Source organism: Adelges cooleyi, unplaced genomic scaffold (genome assembly GCF_023614345.1).
Source record: "Adelges cooleyi isolate 19-005CV unplaced genomic scaffold, UGA_ACOO_1.1 ACOO_flye_CR_arks_rails_tigmint_CR_PRNA_23, whole genome shotgun sequence".
NCBI lineage: Eukaryota > Metazoa > Arthropoda > Insecta > Hemiptera > Adelgidae > Adelges > Adelges cooleyi.
This window is the reverse complement of record NW_026095893.1, coordinates 13,420,740-13,442,627: the sequence shown is the minus strand read 5'-3', so window position 1 is coordinate 13,442,627 and position 21,888 is coordinate 13,420,740. Positions and strand designations below refer to the sequence as shown.

The 21,888-nt window shown below is 29.1% G+C and overlaps 1 protein-coding gene across 3 annotated transcripts in view; it reads left to right on the top strand.

Moving 5' to 3' along the window:
* LOC126835469 (voltage-dependent T-type calcium channel subunit alpha-1G) overlaps nt 1-21,888 on the top strand; it is a 126,496-nt gene that overhangs the window by 31,121 nt on the left and 73,487 nt on the right. For all 3 annotated transcript variants that reach the window (XM_050568085.1, XM_050568084.1, XM_050568086.1), the window contains exon 6: nt 2,135-2,306. In XM_050568085.1, coding sequence (XP_050424042.1) covers nt 2,135-2,306 — 172 coding nt within the window. The remainder of the gene's footprint in view (nt 1-2,134; nt 2,307-21,888) is intronic.

Here is a 21,888-nt window from a genome sequence, read left to right as displayed (position 1 = left end):
AAATTAACCTTTTAATTATGAATTTTTGTTAATTACGTAATTAATTTTTAACTTAGGATTTTAAAACTCAAACAGTTGTACTTAACGCAAAAAATACTATAATTTAGATGTGCTAATTAGGATTTTTGACCAAAAATGTTATAATTTAAGTCATTTTTGGGTTTTTTGAAAATTTTTGGCCAATTTACTTAAAACGCGTTGAGCGACCAGTAAACATTTTTTTTTTTATCTCAAATTTTCACCAAGTCTCTTTTTTGATGTATAGAACAAATTTAAATGTTAGCCCATTAACATTTCGAAGATCGATTTTTTTTGCGCCACCCTAATGTTCTATGCAAATATATATAAATTAAAATATGTAAAGCTGTTGGAAACATATCTACAAATATGTAAAGCAAGTAAAATCGTAATTAAAGCCAGACAATCAATGTGTATTTTAAATGTATTAAAACGAATACATGTTTATGTGGTCCACATTATGCGTTAACTAAACTCGTAAATACACAGTAGTGTTTGTGTAAAGCCTAAAGGAATATTAGGATATTTAATACAAATCATCGAACGGTGATTTTAACGATGATGGATTACACGTGTCCACCCTTTAAGCTTAAAGTTTTTATCGCATAAATTAAATGGATGGGAAAGCCCAGTGACAGAGACCATTATAATGCTTAGTTATTGTTAATGTAGGATACAAATATTTGAGGTATGGATCTAAGTCGTAAAATAAAATTCATTTTTACCAAAATATGACAAAATAGGTTTTAATGTTTAAATAAACTTACTATTATTGAAAATATGTAAATAAGTTAATGTATTTTATCTAAGATTGTTAAAAAAATTGTTTATACTAATTATTTTTGTTTAAACAGCTAAATTTCAAAATATTTTAGGTATCACATAATTATATAAAATATTTATATAACGATAAGATAAATTATTAAAGTCATCACACTATAAAAAAGGGATTGCTTTTTATCTGTTTGAATTTAAAAGTGGTAGTTATAGACCATTATGATGTCAAAAAAAAATTATTATTTTTTCTTAATAACAGTTGAAGTAGACAACATTTTATTTAATGTTGTCTTTGAAGAAGTATGAGAGTTAAATAATTTGCATTTTAATGTTGGACTGATGCGTAAAATATACATAAAAAATATTGTTGCCTGGTAGATAATCAAACAATCATTAATGCATGATGACTGTGGCCTGTTGAAGTTATTGTATTGCTTCAATAAATACAAGCTTTATGTTGCATATTTAATATTTTATACAACACATAAATAATTAAATTCAATTCAATATTGATTAATTTTTATACTGTGAAAATTAAGTTTAAGGCTGTCAAGGTTTACTGATTAGTAGAAATACGTTGTTTATAAAAGTAATGACAGCGTCCAGCGACCATGCTCGTAGTATCCTTTTTAAATCCTCATAATACTTACTTAAGCTACCAATTGTTACATAGACTTATATAAAAGCAACTATTTAATTTATTAATATCTTAACTTGGATCCTTCAATTACCTCGATAACTCACTTCGTTAGATTATGATAACTTAACGTCTAGTTTGATCATCTAAAGCAAACTATATTAAAACTTTAAGAGTGTATACGAATAAAATATTGCCATTAAATCTTATTGTCGTAATATTGCTTAATTTTTGAATATACAGGCATACAAATGTATTGCACATTAAAAATAAAGAAGAAAAAAATATAAAAAATGTATAAAGAGGTTTTTTATAAAAGTTTTTTATATTTCACTTTTATTTATAAAAGTAAATAAATTTAAACCAAATTTACGAGCTTGTTTATTATTTTTTATAATAATATTATTAATTTTTAACTTCATATATGTGTTTCACTAGCATTCATTACAATACAAACTTACATAGAGAAATGTGTTTAAAATTCTAATAATAATATATACAAGTATTTATTTTATGTAATAATTCTAATAAATTATAAATAATTAAGCAATAGTCATAAGTAATATGTGTTGAAAATTAGGTTTGAATCATTTGTAATTACTTTTTTTGAGAGAATTTAAATAAAAGCGATATGAAAAAAGTACTTGAATTGCCTCGAGATAATCGTGTAATTATTAAAATATAATATGACTTTTGTTTTAGGTATGAGAATATTGGTAATGTTGCTGCTGGACACCCTTCCTATGTTGGGCAACGTACTACTATTATGCTTCTTTGTGTTTTTCATATTCGGAATAATAGGCGTACAGCTCTGGGAAGGTATACTGCGACAACGTTGTTTTTTGAAACCGCTTCCTAATGTCACTTATCCAAAGTAAGTACATACGTTTGTAAATTATTTTACAAGTTAATTCCAATCGAGTGAAGTTTAAAAAGTGTAGACAAGCCTACTACACGCATCATTATATTTATCTTACTGGTATATACTAATGGGATAAAGAATCTCTTAAAAATACAGTTGTATTTGCTAAAATTGCTAGTTGTTATTTCAGGTGCCAACATGATTGACTTACCTATTGATAAATTCGAGCTTTTTTTGACATGCACATAAATAATGTAATCTCAATATAACATATTGGAGGTACAACAAGTGGCGTAAACAAACTGATATACGTGCATATTCTCATTTATTATGAATGTATTTATACGTAGAACACAATTTTGTAATTCTTTACTTTAAATCGTACGTATGATTTATTTAAGAATTTTATACCTTACGAATATTTTTAGTTTCTACGAAAGTACTACACCGCCTTGCTACATAAGCAAATCGCTTTACGGTATAACCTTTACAGGTGCCGCCAATACATTACACGTTATTTTCTAAATAAATTGCACGGGAATTCAATATTTTGAGTTATTCAAACTCCAATAGCACATAACTTACTTCGTTATTATTATTTTTACTACATCACATTATCCTTGTAATCCCCGCAGAGGTGAACAAATACTTAAACGTATAAATAACAACATTAGGGTAAAAATAGGTCAATTAATGGTAGTTGTAATAACTTTAAACCACAACTTCGACACCGGTCTATTAAATTTTTGAAAAGGTTGTACCTATTGCATGTTTCAATACAATTACATTTTATGATTACTGAACTAGGTTTACGGAAATATGTATAAAAAAACATGTAATCAGTCGTTTCGACACCTCGTGTCGCTTAATATTTTAAAAAAAACTTTTGCCATAACAAAATGTCATAAAAACGTTTGAGGCTAAACTTCGTTCAAATATATCCAGATGTTTTAATATGACTCAAACACCTGTGCCATCAGATTATGGATACGGACCATCTTTAACAATAAAAAAATGTTTGACGTGAAAAAAAAAGTACACGAAGACTGTTTTTTGTTTTATTTTTCCGGTCATCTTTTCTGATCATTAAAAGACTAGAGAGTAAAAATGTTATTTTTTTAAACATAAGCACACACTACTAAACCATTTGTCGTATTGTTTTTTTTTATACTAAACTCGTTAAACAACACTTGACAACACTATGAAAACCGTGTGCACCAATTGTTTTTGCAACTATGTTCTTATATATTTTGTCGTAGATAACAACCAAAAAATCTCTCACGCCTTTACGAAACAACCTATTTTTTTTGTTACCCTCTTCACAAAATAGAAAGAGTTTTTAGCACCGACAGATTTGTTCCCATTTTATTTTTATATATTATTGATACGGAAAACAGTGAAGTTACAATTTGACAACCCTTCAACCTTCGGGTCTGATGTACTTCATTTAAAATCCTCCGAACCTCTTAAAACAAGTAATTTTGTATTATTTATATATTTTTATGCTTAAAATGAAATAACATCCGGAAAATGTATGATTAATATCAATCATATTGTATGTGCACAGTACATATATTAAAAGTTGATTGTAATAATTGACCTAAAACAACACGTGCCATTGATTTAAAAAATAAAAATTGCACGTTCCTACTACCAACAACTAAGTAATATTATTTAAAAACTTATAAGTATTTTAATGAAATGGACCCGAACTCGTACTTAAATCTTGCAATGTTGTGGATATTTTGAGTAGGCATTTTTGAGTATTCGCTCCATTAAAATAGCAAATTAATTTCTCCGCCTTAATACATTGTGTTTAATCAGTGTTATTATGGTGTACCGATTGTAAAAACCAAAATGTAAAAATTAATACTATAGCACCAAAAATGTAATTAATTTATAATAGAAATTCTTATAATCATATTATGCAGCGTAAGAATAGGCCTTCGTGTAATCTTAAGAATGTGAATTGGGAATTAAATCTGTGTTTAAAGTAATATAAAATGTTCGTTATGTAAAAATTCCTTAATAAAATAGGTGTATTTAATACGTTGTAACTTTTAATATTCTCACGGAGAATGACAATTAAAAAAAAGTAAATAAATTAAAAATTACAAATATCTTTTTTGCTGTTCTTATGGTGATTAATAATAATTGCCTACTGTACAAACGTTTACTAAGGAATATAAATTATTTAATTTTCCCGGAAATGATGCGTTCAAATATAAACCGTTAACATTTGATTACCGTTGAAAGTGTTGCAATCTTTTGGTTAATTTTCATTTAGCAAAATCAAAAAACCCGCTGGTTATTTCATTTAAACTTATAAGCATAGGTTGGTGCTTTCTACAGCTTTTAATATTATAAATTGACTTGAGAATCTTTAATCCATAAATTGAAATATCTTCAGTTATCAAGAAAGGTTGTCATACGGGTTTAGTGAAAAATAACAAGTCAGCTTTTTTTCGTGAACGGCAAATAAAAGTGATAAGAGTTTTACAATTTCTAAACATTCTCAATCGAATGTTATGAATTATTTTTAGTAGAGGTCGATTTAAAAAATGGTTGGATTTTGCTGAATGGTACCGCTCCGTCACAGAGATTTTTGTTAATCGAAATTAATGATTCCTAACACTAATTGCACATTTTCTCAGTCTTCCGGTTATATTGTATTCACTAGGTTAAAGAGGTTACTAAAAGGGACGCGTTTCGATGATAATAAGGCAATCCAGAAAGCTACGGCGAGTCATCTGATGCGATTTAGGGCGGGTGGGTATAAAATATATTTTATACATCCCCAGACCATTGTAAGTGCTTAAGCACCACTGTGTATGTGTTTGGAGTAGAATAGTAAAATAATTGTGTGCAACCAATGCAATTAGTTAATTTGAAAATGTGGTTTATGTCAACAATAAAACGTATTATACTGAACTAAAGGTGATTTTTTAACACATGCGTCTATGAAATGTAATTTTTGTTGTAAGTATGTATATACTTTAGTGGTCATAGAATAGCATTGTTCTGTTTTTCGAAAAATACTGACAAATATTCCTTTTATTCAAAACCAATCCAATTTGAGTATATAATTTAACTAGAAGCAAAACAGGAGATGTCTGTATGTATATTACAATATACTCAAATTAAAAAAAATATATAAATTGAGTTTCTATTTTTAAAATATTAAGTTTTCTACTTGCTTTGTGCCATTCCTATTGTACAATAGTTTTAACAAAGTATAGTAAGGAGCTATATTAATACAAATAACAACATATTTAATAATTAGATTGTGAGCGGTGATATGAATTCTGAATTAAATAAATTTAAAAAACCAAAGGTTAATGATCTTCAAGTCTTTAATATTAAACTATGTTACCTTTATATTTTATGTAAGGTTGGTTAAAAATTACTGAAGTGTTTTTAGACAGTTTGGCAAAATCCATTGTATAACACTAAAAACAAGTATACATATCGTAAGATGCTATAATAGAGGTGCTGAAATAATTAAAAAAACTGAAATAGGTGATTAACTTTTTGTGTATGATACTTTTTAAGTCTTCGTTTATTCTTGTTAAAAATCGACTAACACTTTATTTATTTCAATTTAATATTTATGTTTTTAGCTTCGATGCGTAGTTGAGAAGGTATTGTTTTTACAATGATGTATTTTTATTTTTATTTTTGTGTCTGGATCTATGATATCTTTGATATATGGACAACTACGGCGACAAATTATTATAGACAGACGAGCAACCCTTATCGTATTTACCCTACGTCTAATATAATTTCGAAATTATTAAAATGATACAAATTACATTTATAATTTTAGAAAATAATAACGTTGGATACATTTATTTTACTGCATATAGTTTAGTTTAAACTTTATTTTTATGAGTGCATTGAAATGTTTTGAATCATCTCGATAAGTAAACAGATAAATGTGCGCAAACGATTCTCTAAGTTGTAAAAGTTAAAACGATGCCTCTGTCATTTTAGGAGCCGCAGTATACAGCAAATGTCACACACAGAAGTAATGTTGTGGCACATTTGAAACCATAATCGTGTACCCCCCGAGGATTGGCAGGGAAGCCGGCGGCCGCGATTTTTTCCTACTCCTCTTATTCTAGTTTAAGCTACTACCATCACCGTTTGCCTCTGACAACCATTAAGAGAAGATTTTATGGGTTTCTCCCTTATAACACAATTTCTTTTACTTGCGCTCTCTCCAATCTTTGGTTACGGAACGGTTAACAAGCAACAAATCGAGCACTTGGCTGTATTTCTAAAAAAAAAAACACATACATACAATACAAGCTAAACTTTTTTTTACTTAACATCTAAAGTTTTAGATTACAAGGCTATATGGACCAGAGTTTATTGTATATCACGTGGTGTATTCTATGCTGACTGTTGGTTCCTTTGCTTGAAAATACATTTTAAAAGTAATCCACACTTTGTAGTATTGTTATACAAATTATAGTTGTTTTATGGTAAGATTTGTATTTTTTCATAAAAAGACTTTCGTGGTTATTTGCAGAGTATAGTATGAGTATTTAAAAATTCAAATTCTTTTTTTTTATTAAATATATGATATTTTTTAAAACATAGTTAATCAGTATATAGTTAAATAATAAACCTACTGTAATTAATATAAGTAGTTGTCTTATCGATCTTTAGTTTCAAAATACATATTTTGTATTGATGAATTTATTAAACTTATTAATTGTCTTATTTAATTGTATAGTATTGAAATTATTATTGAGTACACATGTTGTATTATCTTACTAGTATGATATATTGGGTTTAGGATATTTTTGTCATTGGAGATTTTGACACCGGTCGTTTTGACGTGGGGATCAATTTACGCCGTATATTATTTATCGGATCAAATAACGTGTCAGCTAAACTGAGGCCACCAGGTCCTCGCAGCATTTTTCAGTGTTTTTATTGCATTAAAGTTTAATGGTCTAAATATTGTTAAAATTTCTACCGGGAGTGAAAAAGATTAAAATTTTTATATAATAAATAAATTAATAATAGTTTCTAATTTTCTAACACTTTGTTTCTAGATATATTATGTTCTTAATGAGATCCGTTTGAAAGATTCAAGCAATAAGAATATTTTATTAACTGACATTTTTCGGATTATAAAAAAAAAAAATACTATGTATTATCTCTTAACTCTTCCGTGATAAATAAATCCTATTCAACATTACCAATGAAATTAGCAAATAACATTAGTATTATAAAACACTTAGACAATACCTATGACAGTCAGTTTGTATAATTTATTTAATAAATGTGTTTTAAACTATTGTATCTTGTAATAAAATTATAGGCAATAAATTATTTACAATTTTAACAAGAATTAAGTAGTTCTTAAAATGACAATGTTTTTGAAAGGTTCATACTATTTTGAAATTACTAAGTCCAATGACAATCGAATTAGTTACGATGGTTATTTTAAATGGAATACGTGTTATAATTTACTTTCAATTTAACTCCAAACTCCAAGGAGTTCTAGAATTATTTCCGTTGTAACAATAGGATTATTATATTTTTTAAAAAAATGTGATATAGATCGTTAAAATTATTTTAGTTTTAAATATTTTTTTATAAAGCATCTAAACAATCAGCTCCAACATTTGCGAAAAGCAGTTTTATTCTGCATAAGAAATACATATTAGAATAAACTAATAAAAAGGTATCAGAATATATTTCAATTTTTTTAAATTATACATACAATAATAATACCAGCAATAAAAAAATATTCTATTAATCAAAAGAATGTTGCTTGGTTTTGAGAATCAGTTATTAAAACTGTCTATTATACTATAATACTAAACGATATTTACTTGCTTATACACAATTAATTTTATATAAGAGCTATTTGCTAATTTCCTATAACGAATTGTTACTATTCGAAATATTTATTTTAGGTAAAATGTAATAAGAAACGTATTATTTTGATTGTAATCGTGCTTTATTGAAATTTTATAAATATGTATTCATAGAAAACTAAAAATCCGGATTGATAAAAATAATGACAGAAGTTTCCATTTGAAAATCTTGAACAAATGCAATGTTAATAAACAAATGTTTGAATAGAAATGTACTACAAAGAAAAATGTTTAAAATGGCTTACCGAACGGGAAAGTCGATGAAATCGGAAAATACAAATTGTTCGAACCTCGTAGATTTTCTCATTTAGTTTTGACTTTTTAATAAAATTTCCACCAAATATTATAAACGTAGGCACCCGTACATACCGACAAATTGTATGTAAAATTAATATTGTCAAGACTTTATAACGACTACAATGACGGTTTTAGTGTACATACATAAGCGAATTCCGTAGCCCACCTCTGAATAGAGGAAGTATAATAACAGCAATGTTTCACTGCAGCATTCCAAATGAAAATGTCTCCGGGCGCTAAGCGAATCATACATAAACTATGGTTGGGATCTGGAAACGAATTCTTTGATTTGACGGAAGGGTATTATGAACAGGACTCGTGGTAAGAGGAAGGGTTGACGTGAGATGATGTGTATGCTGGGACTTGCACGGTTACTGCAGGCAGTCGGTGTTGTACACAAACACACGCAAGCCCATGTTGCTTTTCGTGCGGTGTAATCAATTAGCGAGCACCGGCCTGCACCGCAGTTGTACACATGGGACTGTTTTGCCGCACATCGTCCGTTCAAGCACGTTGTGGTATCCGACGGCAAAATTCGAGGTGTAATATTTGTTAGACGCCAAGCAATGCGGCGGCGGCGGCATGGCAGTGCTTTTGTTATTGTTGTTTGCCCGTGATCGATTGTGTCTGAGGGGAAGCGGGTCCAAGGCAGGGCTCTGCGGCGTGGCTTTCATTACTCGCCCCGTACATATATTTACGTCGGCGTGGCTGTATTATGATCTAGGGAATATTGAGATGACAGACGGACTTGTCGACGGTTAATACTATAACGATATTATAATCGTATATATATAAAAGTAATCCGACGATGACAAAATCAAACTGTGTAAAACCGCACCGGTGTCAGTTCGGCGATTTTCCGGTCGATTGCGTTCGTATAGTGAGTCGGAACGCATTCGACATAATAATATATTATTATTGTCCGAGGGGAATGGCTGCTGATCGGCGAAATTGATCGACGACGTTATAACACGCGATAATAGAGCGAAAGGTGGTTGGTATAGTCGCTTAATATACTTGTTAATGATTCAACAGTTGTATCGCTCAGACGAGTAACGTCGTATATTATATGAAATCAGTTTGGTCGTCTCGCCTACCGTTTATATTATAACATGCATAAAAAAAAACCGTTAGCGATATTCCGGACGGATGTAACGGCAAGCATTAAAGGAGTACAAATATTTATATAGTATTATAAACAAGCTTAATTTAGTACAATTATACTTTTATGGTCCCCGAAAAGATAAGACAAATAATTATTTAATTGTATAAAAAAATATTTTCGTGACATTTCAATATTTTGAAAGAATAGAGAGGAAAATGTAGTAAAACTGAAGTTAGATACTTTTTAATTTGTTCATCATTAATCGACTAAAAATAACGAATCTATACAAGAGACTATGCAACCTATACAAACGCCGTCCAATCACTCCTTCTAAAACCCTTCTTATGCTAAAATTACAGAAAATCAAAATAAATCCATCTCATGGAAATTCTCAATAAAAATTCACCAAAACCTAACAAACCAGAAAACCAACCATCATCTTACAGACCCACCAGTCTCTAAAACTCGTATATCTAATTATTAAAGAAACGTTCATTATATTCGATACCCAATTCGGATTCCGTGAATCACATTCAACACTACACCAAATTCACAGACTTGCAAATGCAATATCGAGCTTGCTAAAAAACAAACTCTATACATCTCAAGTATTCCTAGACGTTTCACAAGCGTTTGATAAGGTGTGGCATCCTGGGCTCTTATATAAATTAATAGCCTTCTCACCACAATCATATTTCTTATTTTTCAAATCATATCATTCAATTCAAATCATACGAGCTCTCTAAGATTTCTCCAATATTGGCTGGAGTACTCCAAGGGTCGGTCGCGACATCAGCTACACCTATAACATTTACACTTTTGTTCAACAAACTCAGGTAAGCACCAATGTAGCAGAATACGCGGACGGCAAAATCATTTATACAACTCATAATGGCTCTGGTTCGATGTTGCTCGTACCGCGTTCTCCCGTAGACCAGTCAACTGGCGAACCAGCCAAGGTATCCAAATGGGAGTAACCGCCAAAGCGTGTAAAGAGTGTACATATAGTACACCATTTAAGTTTTAACAATTATTTTGATTTTTTATATATTGAATGTAATCTAATTCAATGATCAGAACAGAGTCCGAACTTTTCTTTTTTATAATTATCCAGTCGTTAATAATTTATTTCGGATATTACATCCAATTACAATACATCACACAATATTCATAACAGCATACGTTAACTTATGATGTAATTAAACTATAAAAATAGCACAACTACAATTATAATAATTAGAGTAATAATGAACTGACACAGAATATTGTTAGAATAAGTGAGGGTGAGTGGATTGCTAAGACGCATCATCCAATCAATCGGGTGGTTTCTACTAGGGTTGGGACTAATATTCGGATTTTGCGGATATCCGGATTATTTGATATCCGGATAATTCGGATACGGATATCCGAAATCCGGATAATTTCGGATATCAACTACCCGGATATCCGAAACTATCCGGATAGTTTCGGATATCAAATAATAGTTCAATTATCCGTAGAACCAAAACTATCCGAATAGTAAAAAAGTTATCCGGATAGTTTCGGATATTCATTAGTAGAGTAGAGAAGGAGTATCAATACGTTCATCAATCATTACGTAATCAATTTACGCAGAAATGATAAGTTGGCCTTAACTCTTCTATCTACTGAAGGGACAAGACCAAGTTTATTTATTACTGGTTGGTAGTCGTGTGGTTGGTGATCAAATATTAAAATAAATGATGCAGAGTTTAAGAAACGCCTTTGGACACGTTCTATAAGGGAAGAATTAACTGCAGTAAAGGGGTCCCAGAGACTGACGCATACTTTGGAAGTGATCTCACGAGAGAACAGTAAATAGCCTTCAATGAAACGGACAATTTAAACTCTTTAGACATGCGTATAACAAGTGTCTTTAGAGCTTTACAACACATTGATTCGATATGCGCGTGGAAATCTAGTTCAGGGGTAAATATGACACCTAGGTCTTTTATGCTATTTACCGACTCCAGACTTAAGCTGTTGGCGGCATAGGTGAAGTTAATAGCGGACCGACACCTAGTCAAGGACATCGAGTGGTACTTTTCAGAGTTAAACTGCAAACCAATTGAGTTGAACCAAGTAACCAAAGCATTAAGTTCACTTTGTAGCGACTGACAGTCAGCTAACGTGTCAACTCTTCCAAAGACTTTCAAAGCATCAGCAAACGTAAGGAATTTACAAGAGGGTATTACGTTTTTAATTCCATTAATAAATAGAGAATAAAGCAGAGGGGACAAGTGCCCTCCTTGAGGAATACCCGAGGGGGTTTCGACAACACTGGATTTGTGTCCAAATACTTTGACCCATTGTTCTCTGCCAGATAAGTAAGACTTGAGCCAAGAAAAAATAGGCTCACCAAATCCCGATTTATAAAGAGATTCCATAAGAATATGGTGATCAACTCTGTCGAAGGATTTAGCGAAGTCCGTGAATATGACATCAACCTGAGAGTGATCCTCGATTGCTTAGAGGATGTAGTTATTAAATACAATTAAGTTCATCGTAGCAGAGCGGTCAGGTCTGAAACCATGTTGTGTATCGACCAGTACATTGTTAACCGATGGTTGGATATTCTGTAGTACTAACAATTCAAAGAGCTTGGCAATATGACTCAAGATTGATATAGGTCTTTAGTTTTTTACATCCGATTTATTTCCGAATTTGAACACCGGGGTGAGAGAACTAATCATCGGTATACTAAGAAAATCACTTAGATCCAATGAACGTCTAAAGCGCAACCACAAAGGAAAACTTAAAACCGATTTGACGTTGAACAAAAAAATACCAGATAAACCATCGGGCCCAGTGGACTTAACATTTTTTAAAGCAGACTCAACATCATCAATCGAAAAAATGCAGTCATTAGGTAAAACGTGATTGGAAAAAGGGATGACAGGATAGGTATTTATTTGTGAAGAATGGTCATAGACTAACTTAAAATAAGTTGAAAAAAGGTTGGATATTGACTCAGGTCCAGAATTTGATATATCATTGAAGAATACACTATACAGTATTATGGATTTCACTTTTAGATTTATGCTTGCATTTTAATAATATTACTTGTGTGTCATAAAATTAAGATACTACATCTATAATTGCAATACATAAGGCACAATTTTTTTCTTTAACCTTTTAAGCGCTAAAATATATTAACTTACAGTATTGTATATAAAATAATAATTTCCCCTTTTTTAAATTATCATATTATTTACATTTTACTGGAGAACATTTAATAATATGACAAAATAATTCGTGTTTGATGAAACATTCGCGTGCCATGTTTGTCAGTTATAACATACAAAATGTTTGTATTAATAATTTATAGTCAGAAAGGTTTTATCTATCTTGTTATATGTTTAATCAGACCAATATTGAAACACTCGCGCTTAAAAAAAAAAACAATAGAAATTGGTATTGATAAAAGGTTTTTCGTGTTTTCCAATAGCATCGAAAATCATTGATTTTCTGTCGTCTTGTAATGGTAAATTGATCAAATAGCTTAATCCTATGATTTAAGTCGTTCGCAAACTAATTCTAGGGGTATTAATGCATTATTAGGATTATTACGCTTGAATAATAGACTACACGGTTTTCACTTTCAACGCTTTCATCACACCGTTTCCTGTTGTCTAAAGATATATTGCCTGCGTATAATTCAACCTATGGATGCTACACACCTACTCTGTATATTTCTGGTTTGTGAACTGTGATTAAGCTTTTAATGAAGGTACCACAAATTTCCATACGCTTACCTTGTATTTGTATTATTATCAACAGGCGATTGAAAAATATGAAAAGTGAGTTTAACTTAATAATATAACGATTATTAGCTTATATTATCGGGTTACTAAAAAGGGAATTATAATAATAATACAACGTTACCTAAAAAGAGGAGGAATAAATTTTAAATTGTATTATTACCATTTACAGATATTTTATTAATAACTTTATACATGGAATATTAATTTAGTCTGGGGCTTTTTAATTTTTTTTTTGTTAACTGTGTTAAAAATAAATGTCTTCTTTATTTGGCTGAATAATGAAACATTGACACTAAAATTATATATGTACTTATACATACATAAACATACATACATACATAACCTAACCTACATAAACAACTGAAATTTGTTCGTAATAGATTTTGGTAGAACTTATCAAAACCATTGGCAATTTTAATCTATAGAGACTGTTTTAGTTATTTACTACTGACTCGAAAAAGGGGTTTTTTATGTGTATGGGTACGATCCAACATCAAACATAAACATGCATATAGGACTCTGAGTAATGTATTATATAAACTTTACTGACACTTATAGCATTTAAAATATTCAATTTCTCACATACATTTTGAAAATTATTTTATATTTATGGTTTATTATTTGTTTAGAAGATACTTATTTCCAAACAATTATTTCCTTTGTATCGCAATTTATATTAATGGACTATTTATGTCATAACTCGTTTGTTCGTCTCGATGTTAAATTATTAATTTGCCAAGTACCTAATAACTTTTTCAATAAATACTAACTCAATTCAATCTTTACAACTATTTAGTTGTTATTGCAAAACAGTTGTCAAAACATTGTTTTCCCTGTTATTAAAAAAAGTAACGTATACTACGTTATGATACTTTTCAAGTGTATTTACAGAGAAACGCATTTTTCATTTCCGCCTGTTTTGCATACTATAATAAAACAAGAATAAATATAAGAGCATCTAGTGGAAAAAGTCTTTAAATGTTTTCAGTAACATGATTTTATAAGTATGCGAGAAGTATTCATTTTTCTTTTGGCATCATTTCGTTAAAATTTCAATAGCTTATAAATTACATTTCATACCGAAACTATATACTCAGTTTATGTATTTTTAATTGTATTCTTTTTACGAAAACAAACGTATATTCAGCTGAAGATTCATAACATACCTTATTCGTTAAGAATTGGCAAAACTTATATTTGAATATGTATAACAACGATAAAATATAAAAACTTGTATTTTTCTGTATTTAATTACAAGAAACTGAATTTTGTAAATAAAAATTGGCTTACTACATATCATAGTAAAGTACCAAAGAACTTGAATCTCTTTATGCAATTGAAATCGGACCATCCTAAGTAGTCGATACACGATATCTTGTCAGGTTTTTTGGTCTAAATCACAACTCAAAAAAATATTACAACAAGGGCTCGCGATTACGGCGACATGTGCATGCGTGGTTGAGACGGCCTCGGATTCTTAAAATCGTAAACGACCTATTATAATATAGCATTACACTAGGTTTTTAAAATAAAAAAAAAATTAATTATGTAATTAAAAATGAACCAATAGCAAGAAATGCAGTGCATGACTAAACATTATCATAAAATGTTTTACATAAATCTCTTATGACCTTATATTATGTCTTTAGACATGAGGGTTCATTCTACTTATTTTCTGGAACAATCAAACTTTTAGTAATCAGTCCACTCGACCATACTTTGTTTGTTATTATAATTTATATTTTTGCGGATTAATTAATATTTAACGAAAATTTTTTAAATATTATCATGGATCATCTAGATAATTTTGTTATAAAAAAAATCTAGACATCTTGTAGAAACATGATTCTACTATGTGAGTACATCGTTCACATTTTGAATTATAGTCTTTAGTAGCAAAAATAAATAATATGTACATATATATAGAATAAAAGGCAATTACTAAATTGTTTCACATAATATTTCAATGCATTTAAACGTTGGTTCTGTTCCAATGTGGTCTTGTCTTTCACGTGTCTAAAACATAAAAGTGATTAATTCAGTTTACGAGGTACACCAAATGTACTGATCGTCCTTAGCATTTCTTGGCTACTACTTGATCGTAAAACAGCATTACTAAATTGGTTTACCGTTTGTGAACAAAAAGCTTTTTGGCAGCAATAAAAATTTGAGTGTACGGTGCCTATAATTGAAAATAACTTTTTACATTTGTTGCTTACAACTATACATTTGAATATTAAAAATATTAGAGAAGATAAGGCACCGAGACGATAGTTTTAAACTAGAGAATATTTTATTTGGAGGCGTCTGGAATCACTGTAAGAAAAAAATCGAAGCTTAAATATGCGTAAGCCAAAAAAAGATATTGTTATGAGGGTTATTGATGAGTTATCGATCTGAATACATGCATACGGATTTCCCAAATAGAATAAACTGTGTAAATTTCATGACAAAAAAAATTAGACGAGGTACCTATTTATAATGTTTTCATTCGTATTCTTATCGAAGTATGACGTTTTCGCGGGCTGCGTCGTAAGGAATTTACGAGTAATCTATACAAAAACCATGGCTTAAAAACTATTAATAAAATGTATTAAAATCAGATGTAAGGTTTAGCATCCCTTAGGGAACTTGCATATAGACTTTATATATGGTATATACATTATATACACATATATGGTATTCTTAAAAATATACATTTTTCATATTTTTTTTATTTAATGGAGAAATGGAGAAAGAAGATACAATTTGGTTAATGAATTTCAACACAAACGAATTATCAAAATATATTAATCTCTTAATTTTACTTACTTCAGTAATTGATGTTTTTGTAAATTAACCTTAGGAAACAATATAATATATTGTAGTACTTGTAAAATAATTGATAACTGCTACCTAACGGAGAATGTGACTGCGGCAAAGAAAGCTTTTGTGCTACATGTTTTAACGACAGGTGTACCTATTGAATATAACCCTCGAAAATTGTCGTCCATTGAGTACACTAAAGACTGCAGTTTGTGTGCCGTTTATCGGTAGTTTATTCGAAGATGAAAGAGCGATAAATCACTTTACATATTAAGCGGATATTTTATGAATATAAAATCCTTAATGTTAAAATATTTTTGTATAAAGCGGACTCTTCAACGTAATAATGCAAATATGTTCTACCCAGCATAAACGGTTTTTATAACCAGATATAACATGTTTGGTGTTAACATACTGTACGTATAATATATTATTAAGTGATTATGTTAAACAGTGATTACAAAAATAGGTTAATAATTTTATTTATTCAATATTTGTATGTTTAATGGTAATACTAGTAATACCAAACTAACATTAAACATTGAATTTTATATGAAGGGTACAAAAAACACAGGCAAATCACTTTTTAAAAATGACCATTTTGTTGTTTTAAAATTAATTTGGATACGAAACGAATAATATTTTGTTTTTAAACATGATCAAAAACAAACATTTAACACTTAAAAAGTTTTAAGTGATATTTTAACATTTTAAAACATTTTTTAGCATTATTTAAACGAAATGATTTTCATAGATAAAAAAAAATGTGATTTTCCTGGGTTTTTCACTGTACCCTTTATGTAGGTATGTAAAGGTCGTAAATACGAACATCTATTTTCGATTAATTCTATTGATGTAGATCCACTTCAAACCAAAAAATTACTCCAGAACAAAATACCGGGTTATTAAAAACCACCAATTACTTGTACTGTTATCTTTAATCTCATTTTCTTTTCTTGAGTGTTTAAATTAATGCTTTTGTAGGCTGTAGCTAAGACAGTCAAATATATTTCATAATATTATTAGTACTACATTAATTAAAAAAATGGTAGTTAAAACACACTGTTTAATTAATAAATAATCTTAAGCAAATAGAAAATTATAAGTTTCTATAATTTTGTTTTTAATAAATAAATAAAAACATGTATATGCAGTCTTTTTAAACATATCGTATGTATTGGTAATCTGATAGTATAAAAACAAATATGATTTTGTTACATTGATAATTTTAAAATAAAATTGTAATAATATTTGGATTTTTGTATTTGTTTGGCAATGTCAATAAGTGTTAGTCTCTAAACACCATCCGTAAAAAGTTTATAACAAATTTTAGCATTCAAAAGTTTTTCTCATTGGAACTTTTTCCTGAAATTATGTTCCATTTTTTTTCGGAAAAATATTTCTATTTTTTTTTATAGTCATTCCAAACGTTTCACTTGAACGCGTGCTCTGGAATAAATATTAATCATCTAGGTTTTGGGGGACAGTCAGACTAGTATTGAACGACCACGTGTTATTATTAAGATGTCTGCAAGCCGAACAAAATAAATAAGAGTAAATACATAATTGAAACGTAACATAACAACTCATTTTTTTTACAACGCAATATAACAAACGGTTACTATTGGGTATTCTGTCTAAACATATTGACAGGTAATATTGAAGAACGCTGATGTGCGCATACAAATTACATGGTTAGTAAAACCTATTACATTTATCGTTATTATTTTTAAAGTGATAATATTTAGATTTTCTGTTGATTGTTCTCATTATTATAACGTTTCGATCGTTTTAACGACCAATTTCAGGAAGTGGGTTTGTACGCTTGTTTTATTGTTCGACGCTTTAAATGAGCGAAACAATAATTGTATTCAGCACATCTTATCGAACGCTGTTGACGTATTTCCTACCTACACATTAGTTTAGATATTAACCATAAAAAGTAATATATTAAAAAAGTATTTAAAATGTATAATTACTTTTTTCAACTGTAAGTAACGCGTGGATTACAAGTGAAGTTTTATGGAAAATATACAGCTGTTTCCAAAGAGTAATTAAAAGCTCGGTCCCGGAAACCGTATAATTGTCACGACGGCAGTTGTCGTCAACTGTAGTACAGGTAGTATGTTCTCATTTATTTCTATACAGGCCAAACAGTCATTATTTGATCAATTACTTTTCTGTTATTAGAATAAGCAATCTGTAGAGTATATTTATGTTAATTGAATTGCGAAAGCAACCAACCCACAAAAAAAAACTCGAGATTTTAGTTTAACTAGTGTAGTATACACGTATGACGAAAGATGATTAGTAGATTTTTTTCGATTTTTGGATTGTCGTGTTTTAACACATTGAAAACTAGACAGGTCTTCTTTTAACATTTTTTTAACAATTCTGTCAACAGCTATATTTTTTTTTAATTTAAAATATTATTTAGAACTTTTGTATCTTATAAACTGTTTACTGTTAAATAAGTAAAAAGCATGTTCTTCGTAAATGCGTGTTTTTATACTACATAATCGGGGATAAAGTGTTTTAAAAAAAAAATAAAGCAGAGATTTTAAATCCCAAAGTTTGCATTCGGTTTCGAGTTCTTAACTCCGTGATTAAATTATTTTGTCAGAGTTTTTGTTTGTTTCAAATTTGTTTTGTTAGTTTCAATGTTTAAATATTTTTTTTGGTATGATAAACTTTCTAAAAGCATAAAAGTACTGTTCATAGACACTTATAGGTAAAGAGGGTTCTCACGAAAAAAATTAAATCCAATAACTAAGTAAAATAAAAAAGTTATAAATGTAGTACAAAGCTGAGAAGGTTTTATAGGTGAACAATAACTATTTAACGATTTATTTAAATAGCGTTATTATTTATTTGTTTTAGAAATCATATAAAGCTCAACAAAACCCAGACTAAATAAATTATACTTTCGGATTATTAGTTATATGCTTTAATAATTTATATATTCACAGTAGATGTAAAAAAATCATCATTAGTTCATCAAAAGTTAAAATATTTTTTATCAGATGTTCGATAAATTGTTTGAAACTTTCTAAAGACAAGATAAATGAATGAGTAGGATAAGTACGTATGAAATGTGTAACCCAATGAGTTAAAGTTTTTGCAAATTTATGGGCTGTTATATTATGTTAAGATTTAGTTTTTAGATGTTGAAAATATACTTCAGTGATGGATTTCATTGTTGTCATGAATATTTCTTGTTCGAAAAAATCTCGGTGTTTCGGTGCTGAAAAATAATAATTTTTATTTATAGGGTGTGTTCCTTTTTAGTAATTTTTATAGGTTGCTACTAAAAACTAGTCATCAATGCACCGAATGTGTAATAGGGAGAAACGAATAAAATATTTTAACGTCTTAAGGTTTTGTAAGGTCATAGAGATATAATGCAGTAATGCGGAGAGAAAGAGAGAAACGGAAATAAACTGAAAAAAATCTAAAACAAAGAGTGTATTTGCAAATATATAATATTCTTATAACATCTGGCGTACTTCCAACAGTCTACATAGGGAAAGGGTGCATTGTTTGTATAAAAGGAGTGAGAATATCCTTAGAGGTCAACAGAGGAAAGTACAATGGGCGCGTAAAAAGGTCAGCAGTAAAGCAAACGCCACCCGCGCGACTAAAGCAACAGTCTACGACAACGGATCAATTCGAGTGGACCGCTCGCTGATCCTGCACTAGCATTAGGTGTATTGTTCTGGCCCATACATTGTTTGGGGGTTTTGTTACACAGATGGTGAAGGTAATTTTTTGTTGATAATACACCATTGTATGCGGATAATGATAATAATAATACAACGGAAAAATCCGCCAACAAATTGTAAAAAAAGGGCCATTTTATAGGTAGTTTTCTGCGTAACGAAAATTGATTTCATCTCCCTAGCTACCGCTACGGTTGACCTTTCTATAATAAATAAAACTGAACACCTTTTAACCCGGTAGCCGTCGAGCTTATAAATCACTGTTTAATTTAAATTCAACGGCTGCATGCACCAAACCCCTTTCAGCTAGTTTCAAATGCCTCTTTCTTGTTACCCCAAGAGACGTCTATTTGAAAATCGAGTGTTTATGTTGCTTATAAAAAAGCTGGTTGTCCCTCTAAATAAGATAATCGACAAGCAGATTTATTCTCTATAAAATATTCGCTTTTCGTATTTTTTTATTTCACCGTGTTCGAAAACGAATAAGATTAATTTCATAATGTAACGCAAATTTAATGTTAATGTTAAAACTGTTGTTATTTTTGTCAGATTTTTCTCAATTTTGTTGAAGAAATAGTGATTATTTTAAAATTTTGTTTTGATCCTCAAAGTAAATACTTTATAAACAACGATTACATATTATGTCTTAAAAAATTGAGCTATTAAATAAAAAAAAAACTAATTAGAACGTTGATATACTCTTTTTAAATTTAAATAAAAGTACCTATCAAAAAAAATATATTGACTTATTTGTTTTGTATTATCACTCAATTTTAAATTGAATTATGTGTAATTAAAAACAGTATTAACTGTATTTTTAATAAAGAATTATCGTTAACAATTTAAGATAATTTAATTAAAATAAGCGTAATAAAAAAAGGGTAGCAATATTCGAAATTCAAAAGTAAAATTGTGTACAACGTGCCATAAAATACCGCACGTTTTATAGTATATTTTATAAAACCACCAACTTATACCCTCTGATAATAAAACATCTTTATGTAAGTTTCTGAATTTATATAACTTTTGTTATAAATTATAACTTTTTTACTATTAATCTTACGGCTGAAACTTAAACTAAATGGTTTGCTACGCATGAATGAGTAAATTGTATTCAAGATAAGCTTTAAAATTATTATATTTTAGTATAAAAAACCGTATATGAATCGTTAATTGCAAAAATAAATGTCATATACGTTATTCAATTCATTTTTTTTTTGTAAAAATTTAACATTATCTTTTTGTCGATATTTCGTACTTGTTTGTTTTATTACTTCAAAATGTAATTATAATCTACGGATTGTTTTAACAAAATCGTTCACAATAATATATACCTAAATTAACTAATATAAATAGTAACTTTATAGATTATAGTTTTATCTATTTTTTAATTTGATAACTCATAAAATACTTCTGCTTAAAAACCAAATGATGTAACTGGCTTGGAGTGACATAAAATTATTATTTATTAACATAAAGTGTTCATTTCAACAAGAAAATCATGTATGGTTTTTAAATGTATAAAACAACACCGCGGCAGCTTTGCAAAATTAAATCAATACTTGAAGTTAATAAATTTCAAATAAGTATTTTTAACCTAGGGAGCCTACCTAACTATTTTTAATAAGGTATTATTTTACAGTTTGTTGATGGTTCATCTTGATCGTACACTATAATAAAATATATGAATTTATGATATTAGTGGTTTAAGCATATTTGTTTTTGATAAGCTTCAAGTTTATTAATGATACTTATTTTAGAAGTATAAATAATATTTTTTTTCAGAGTAACTATATTCAGAGTGAATAATGCGATATTTGTTTATTTCTCCAGTAGGTATTTTTATAGTAATGATTAATGATGTTAAATGACCTTGCAATTGGCATCTTCTAGAAGTTATTATTATTAATGTAATAACTGATATTCATTTAATAGAACATACAAATATTTATATTTATGGAGGTACTTTTTAGGGTTTTTGCGTAGGGG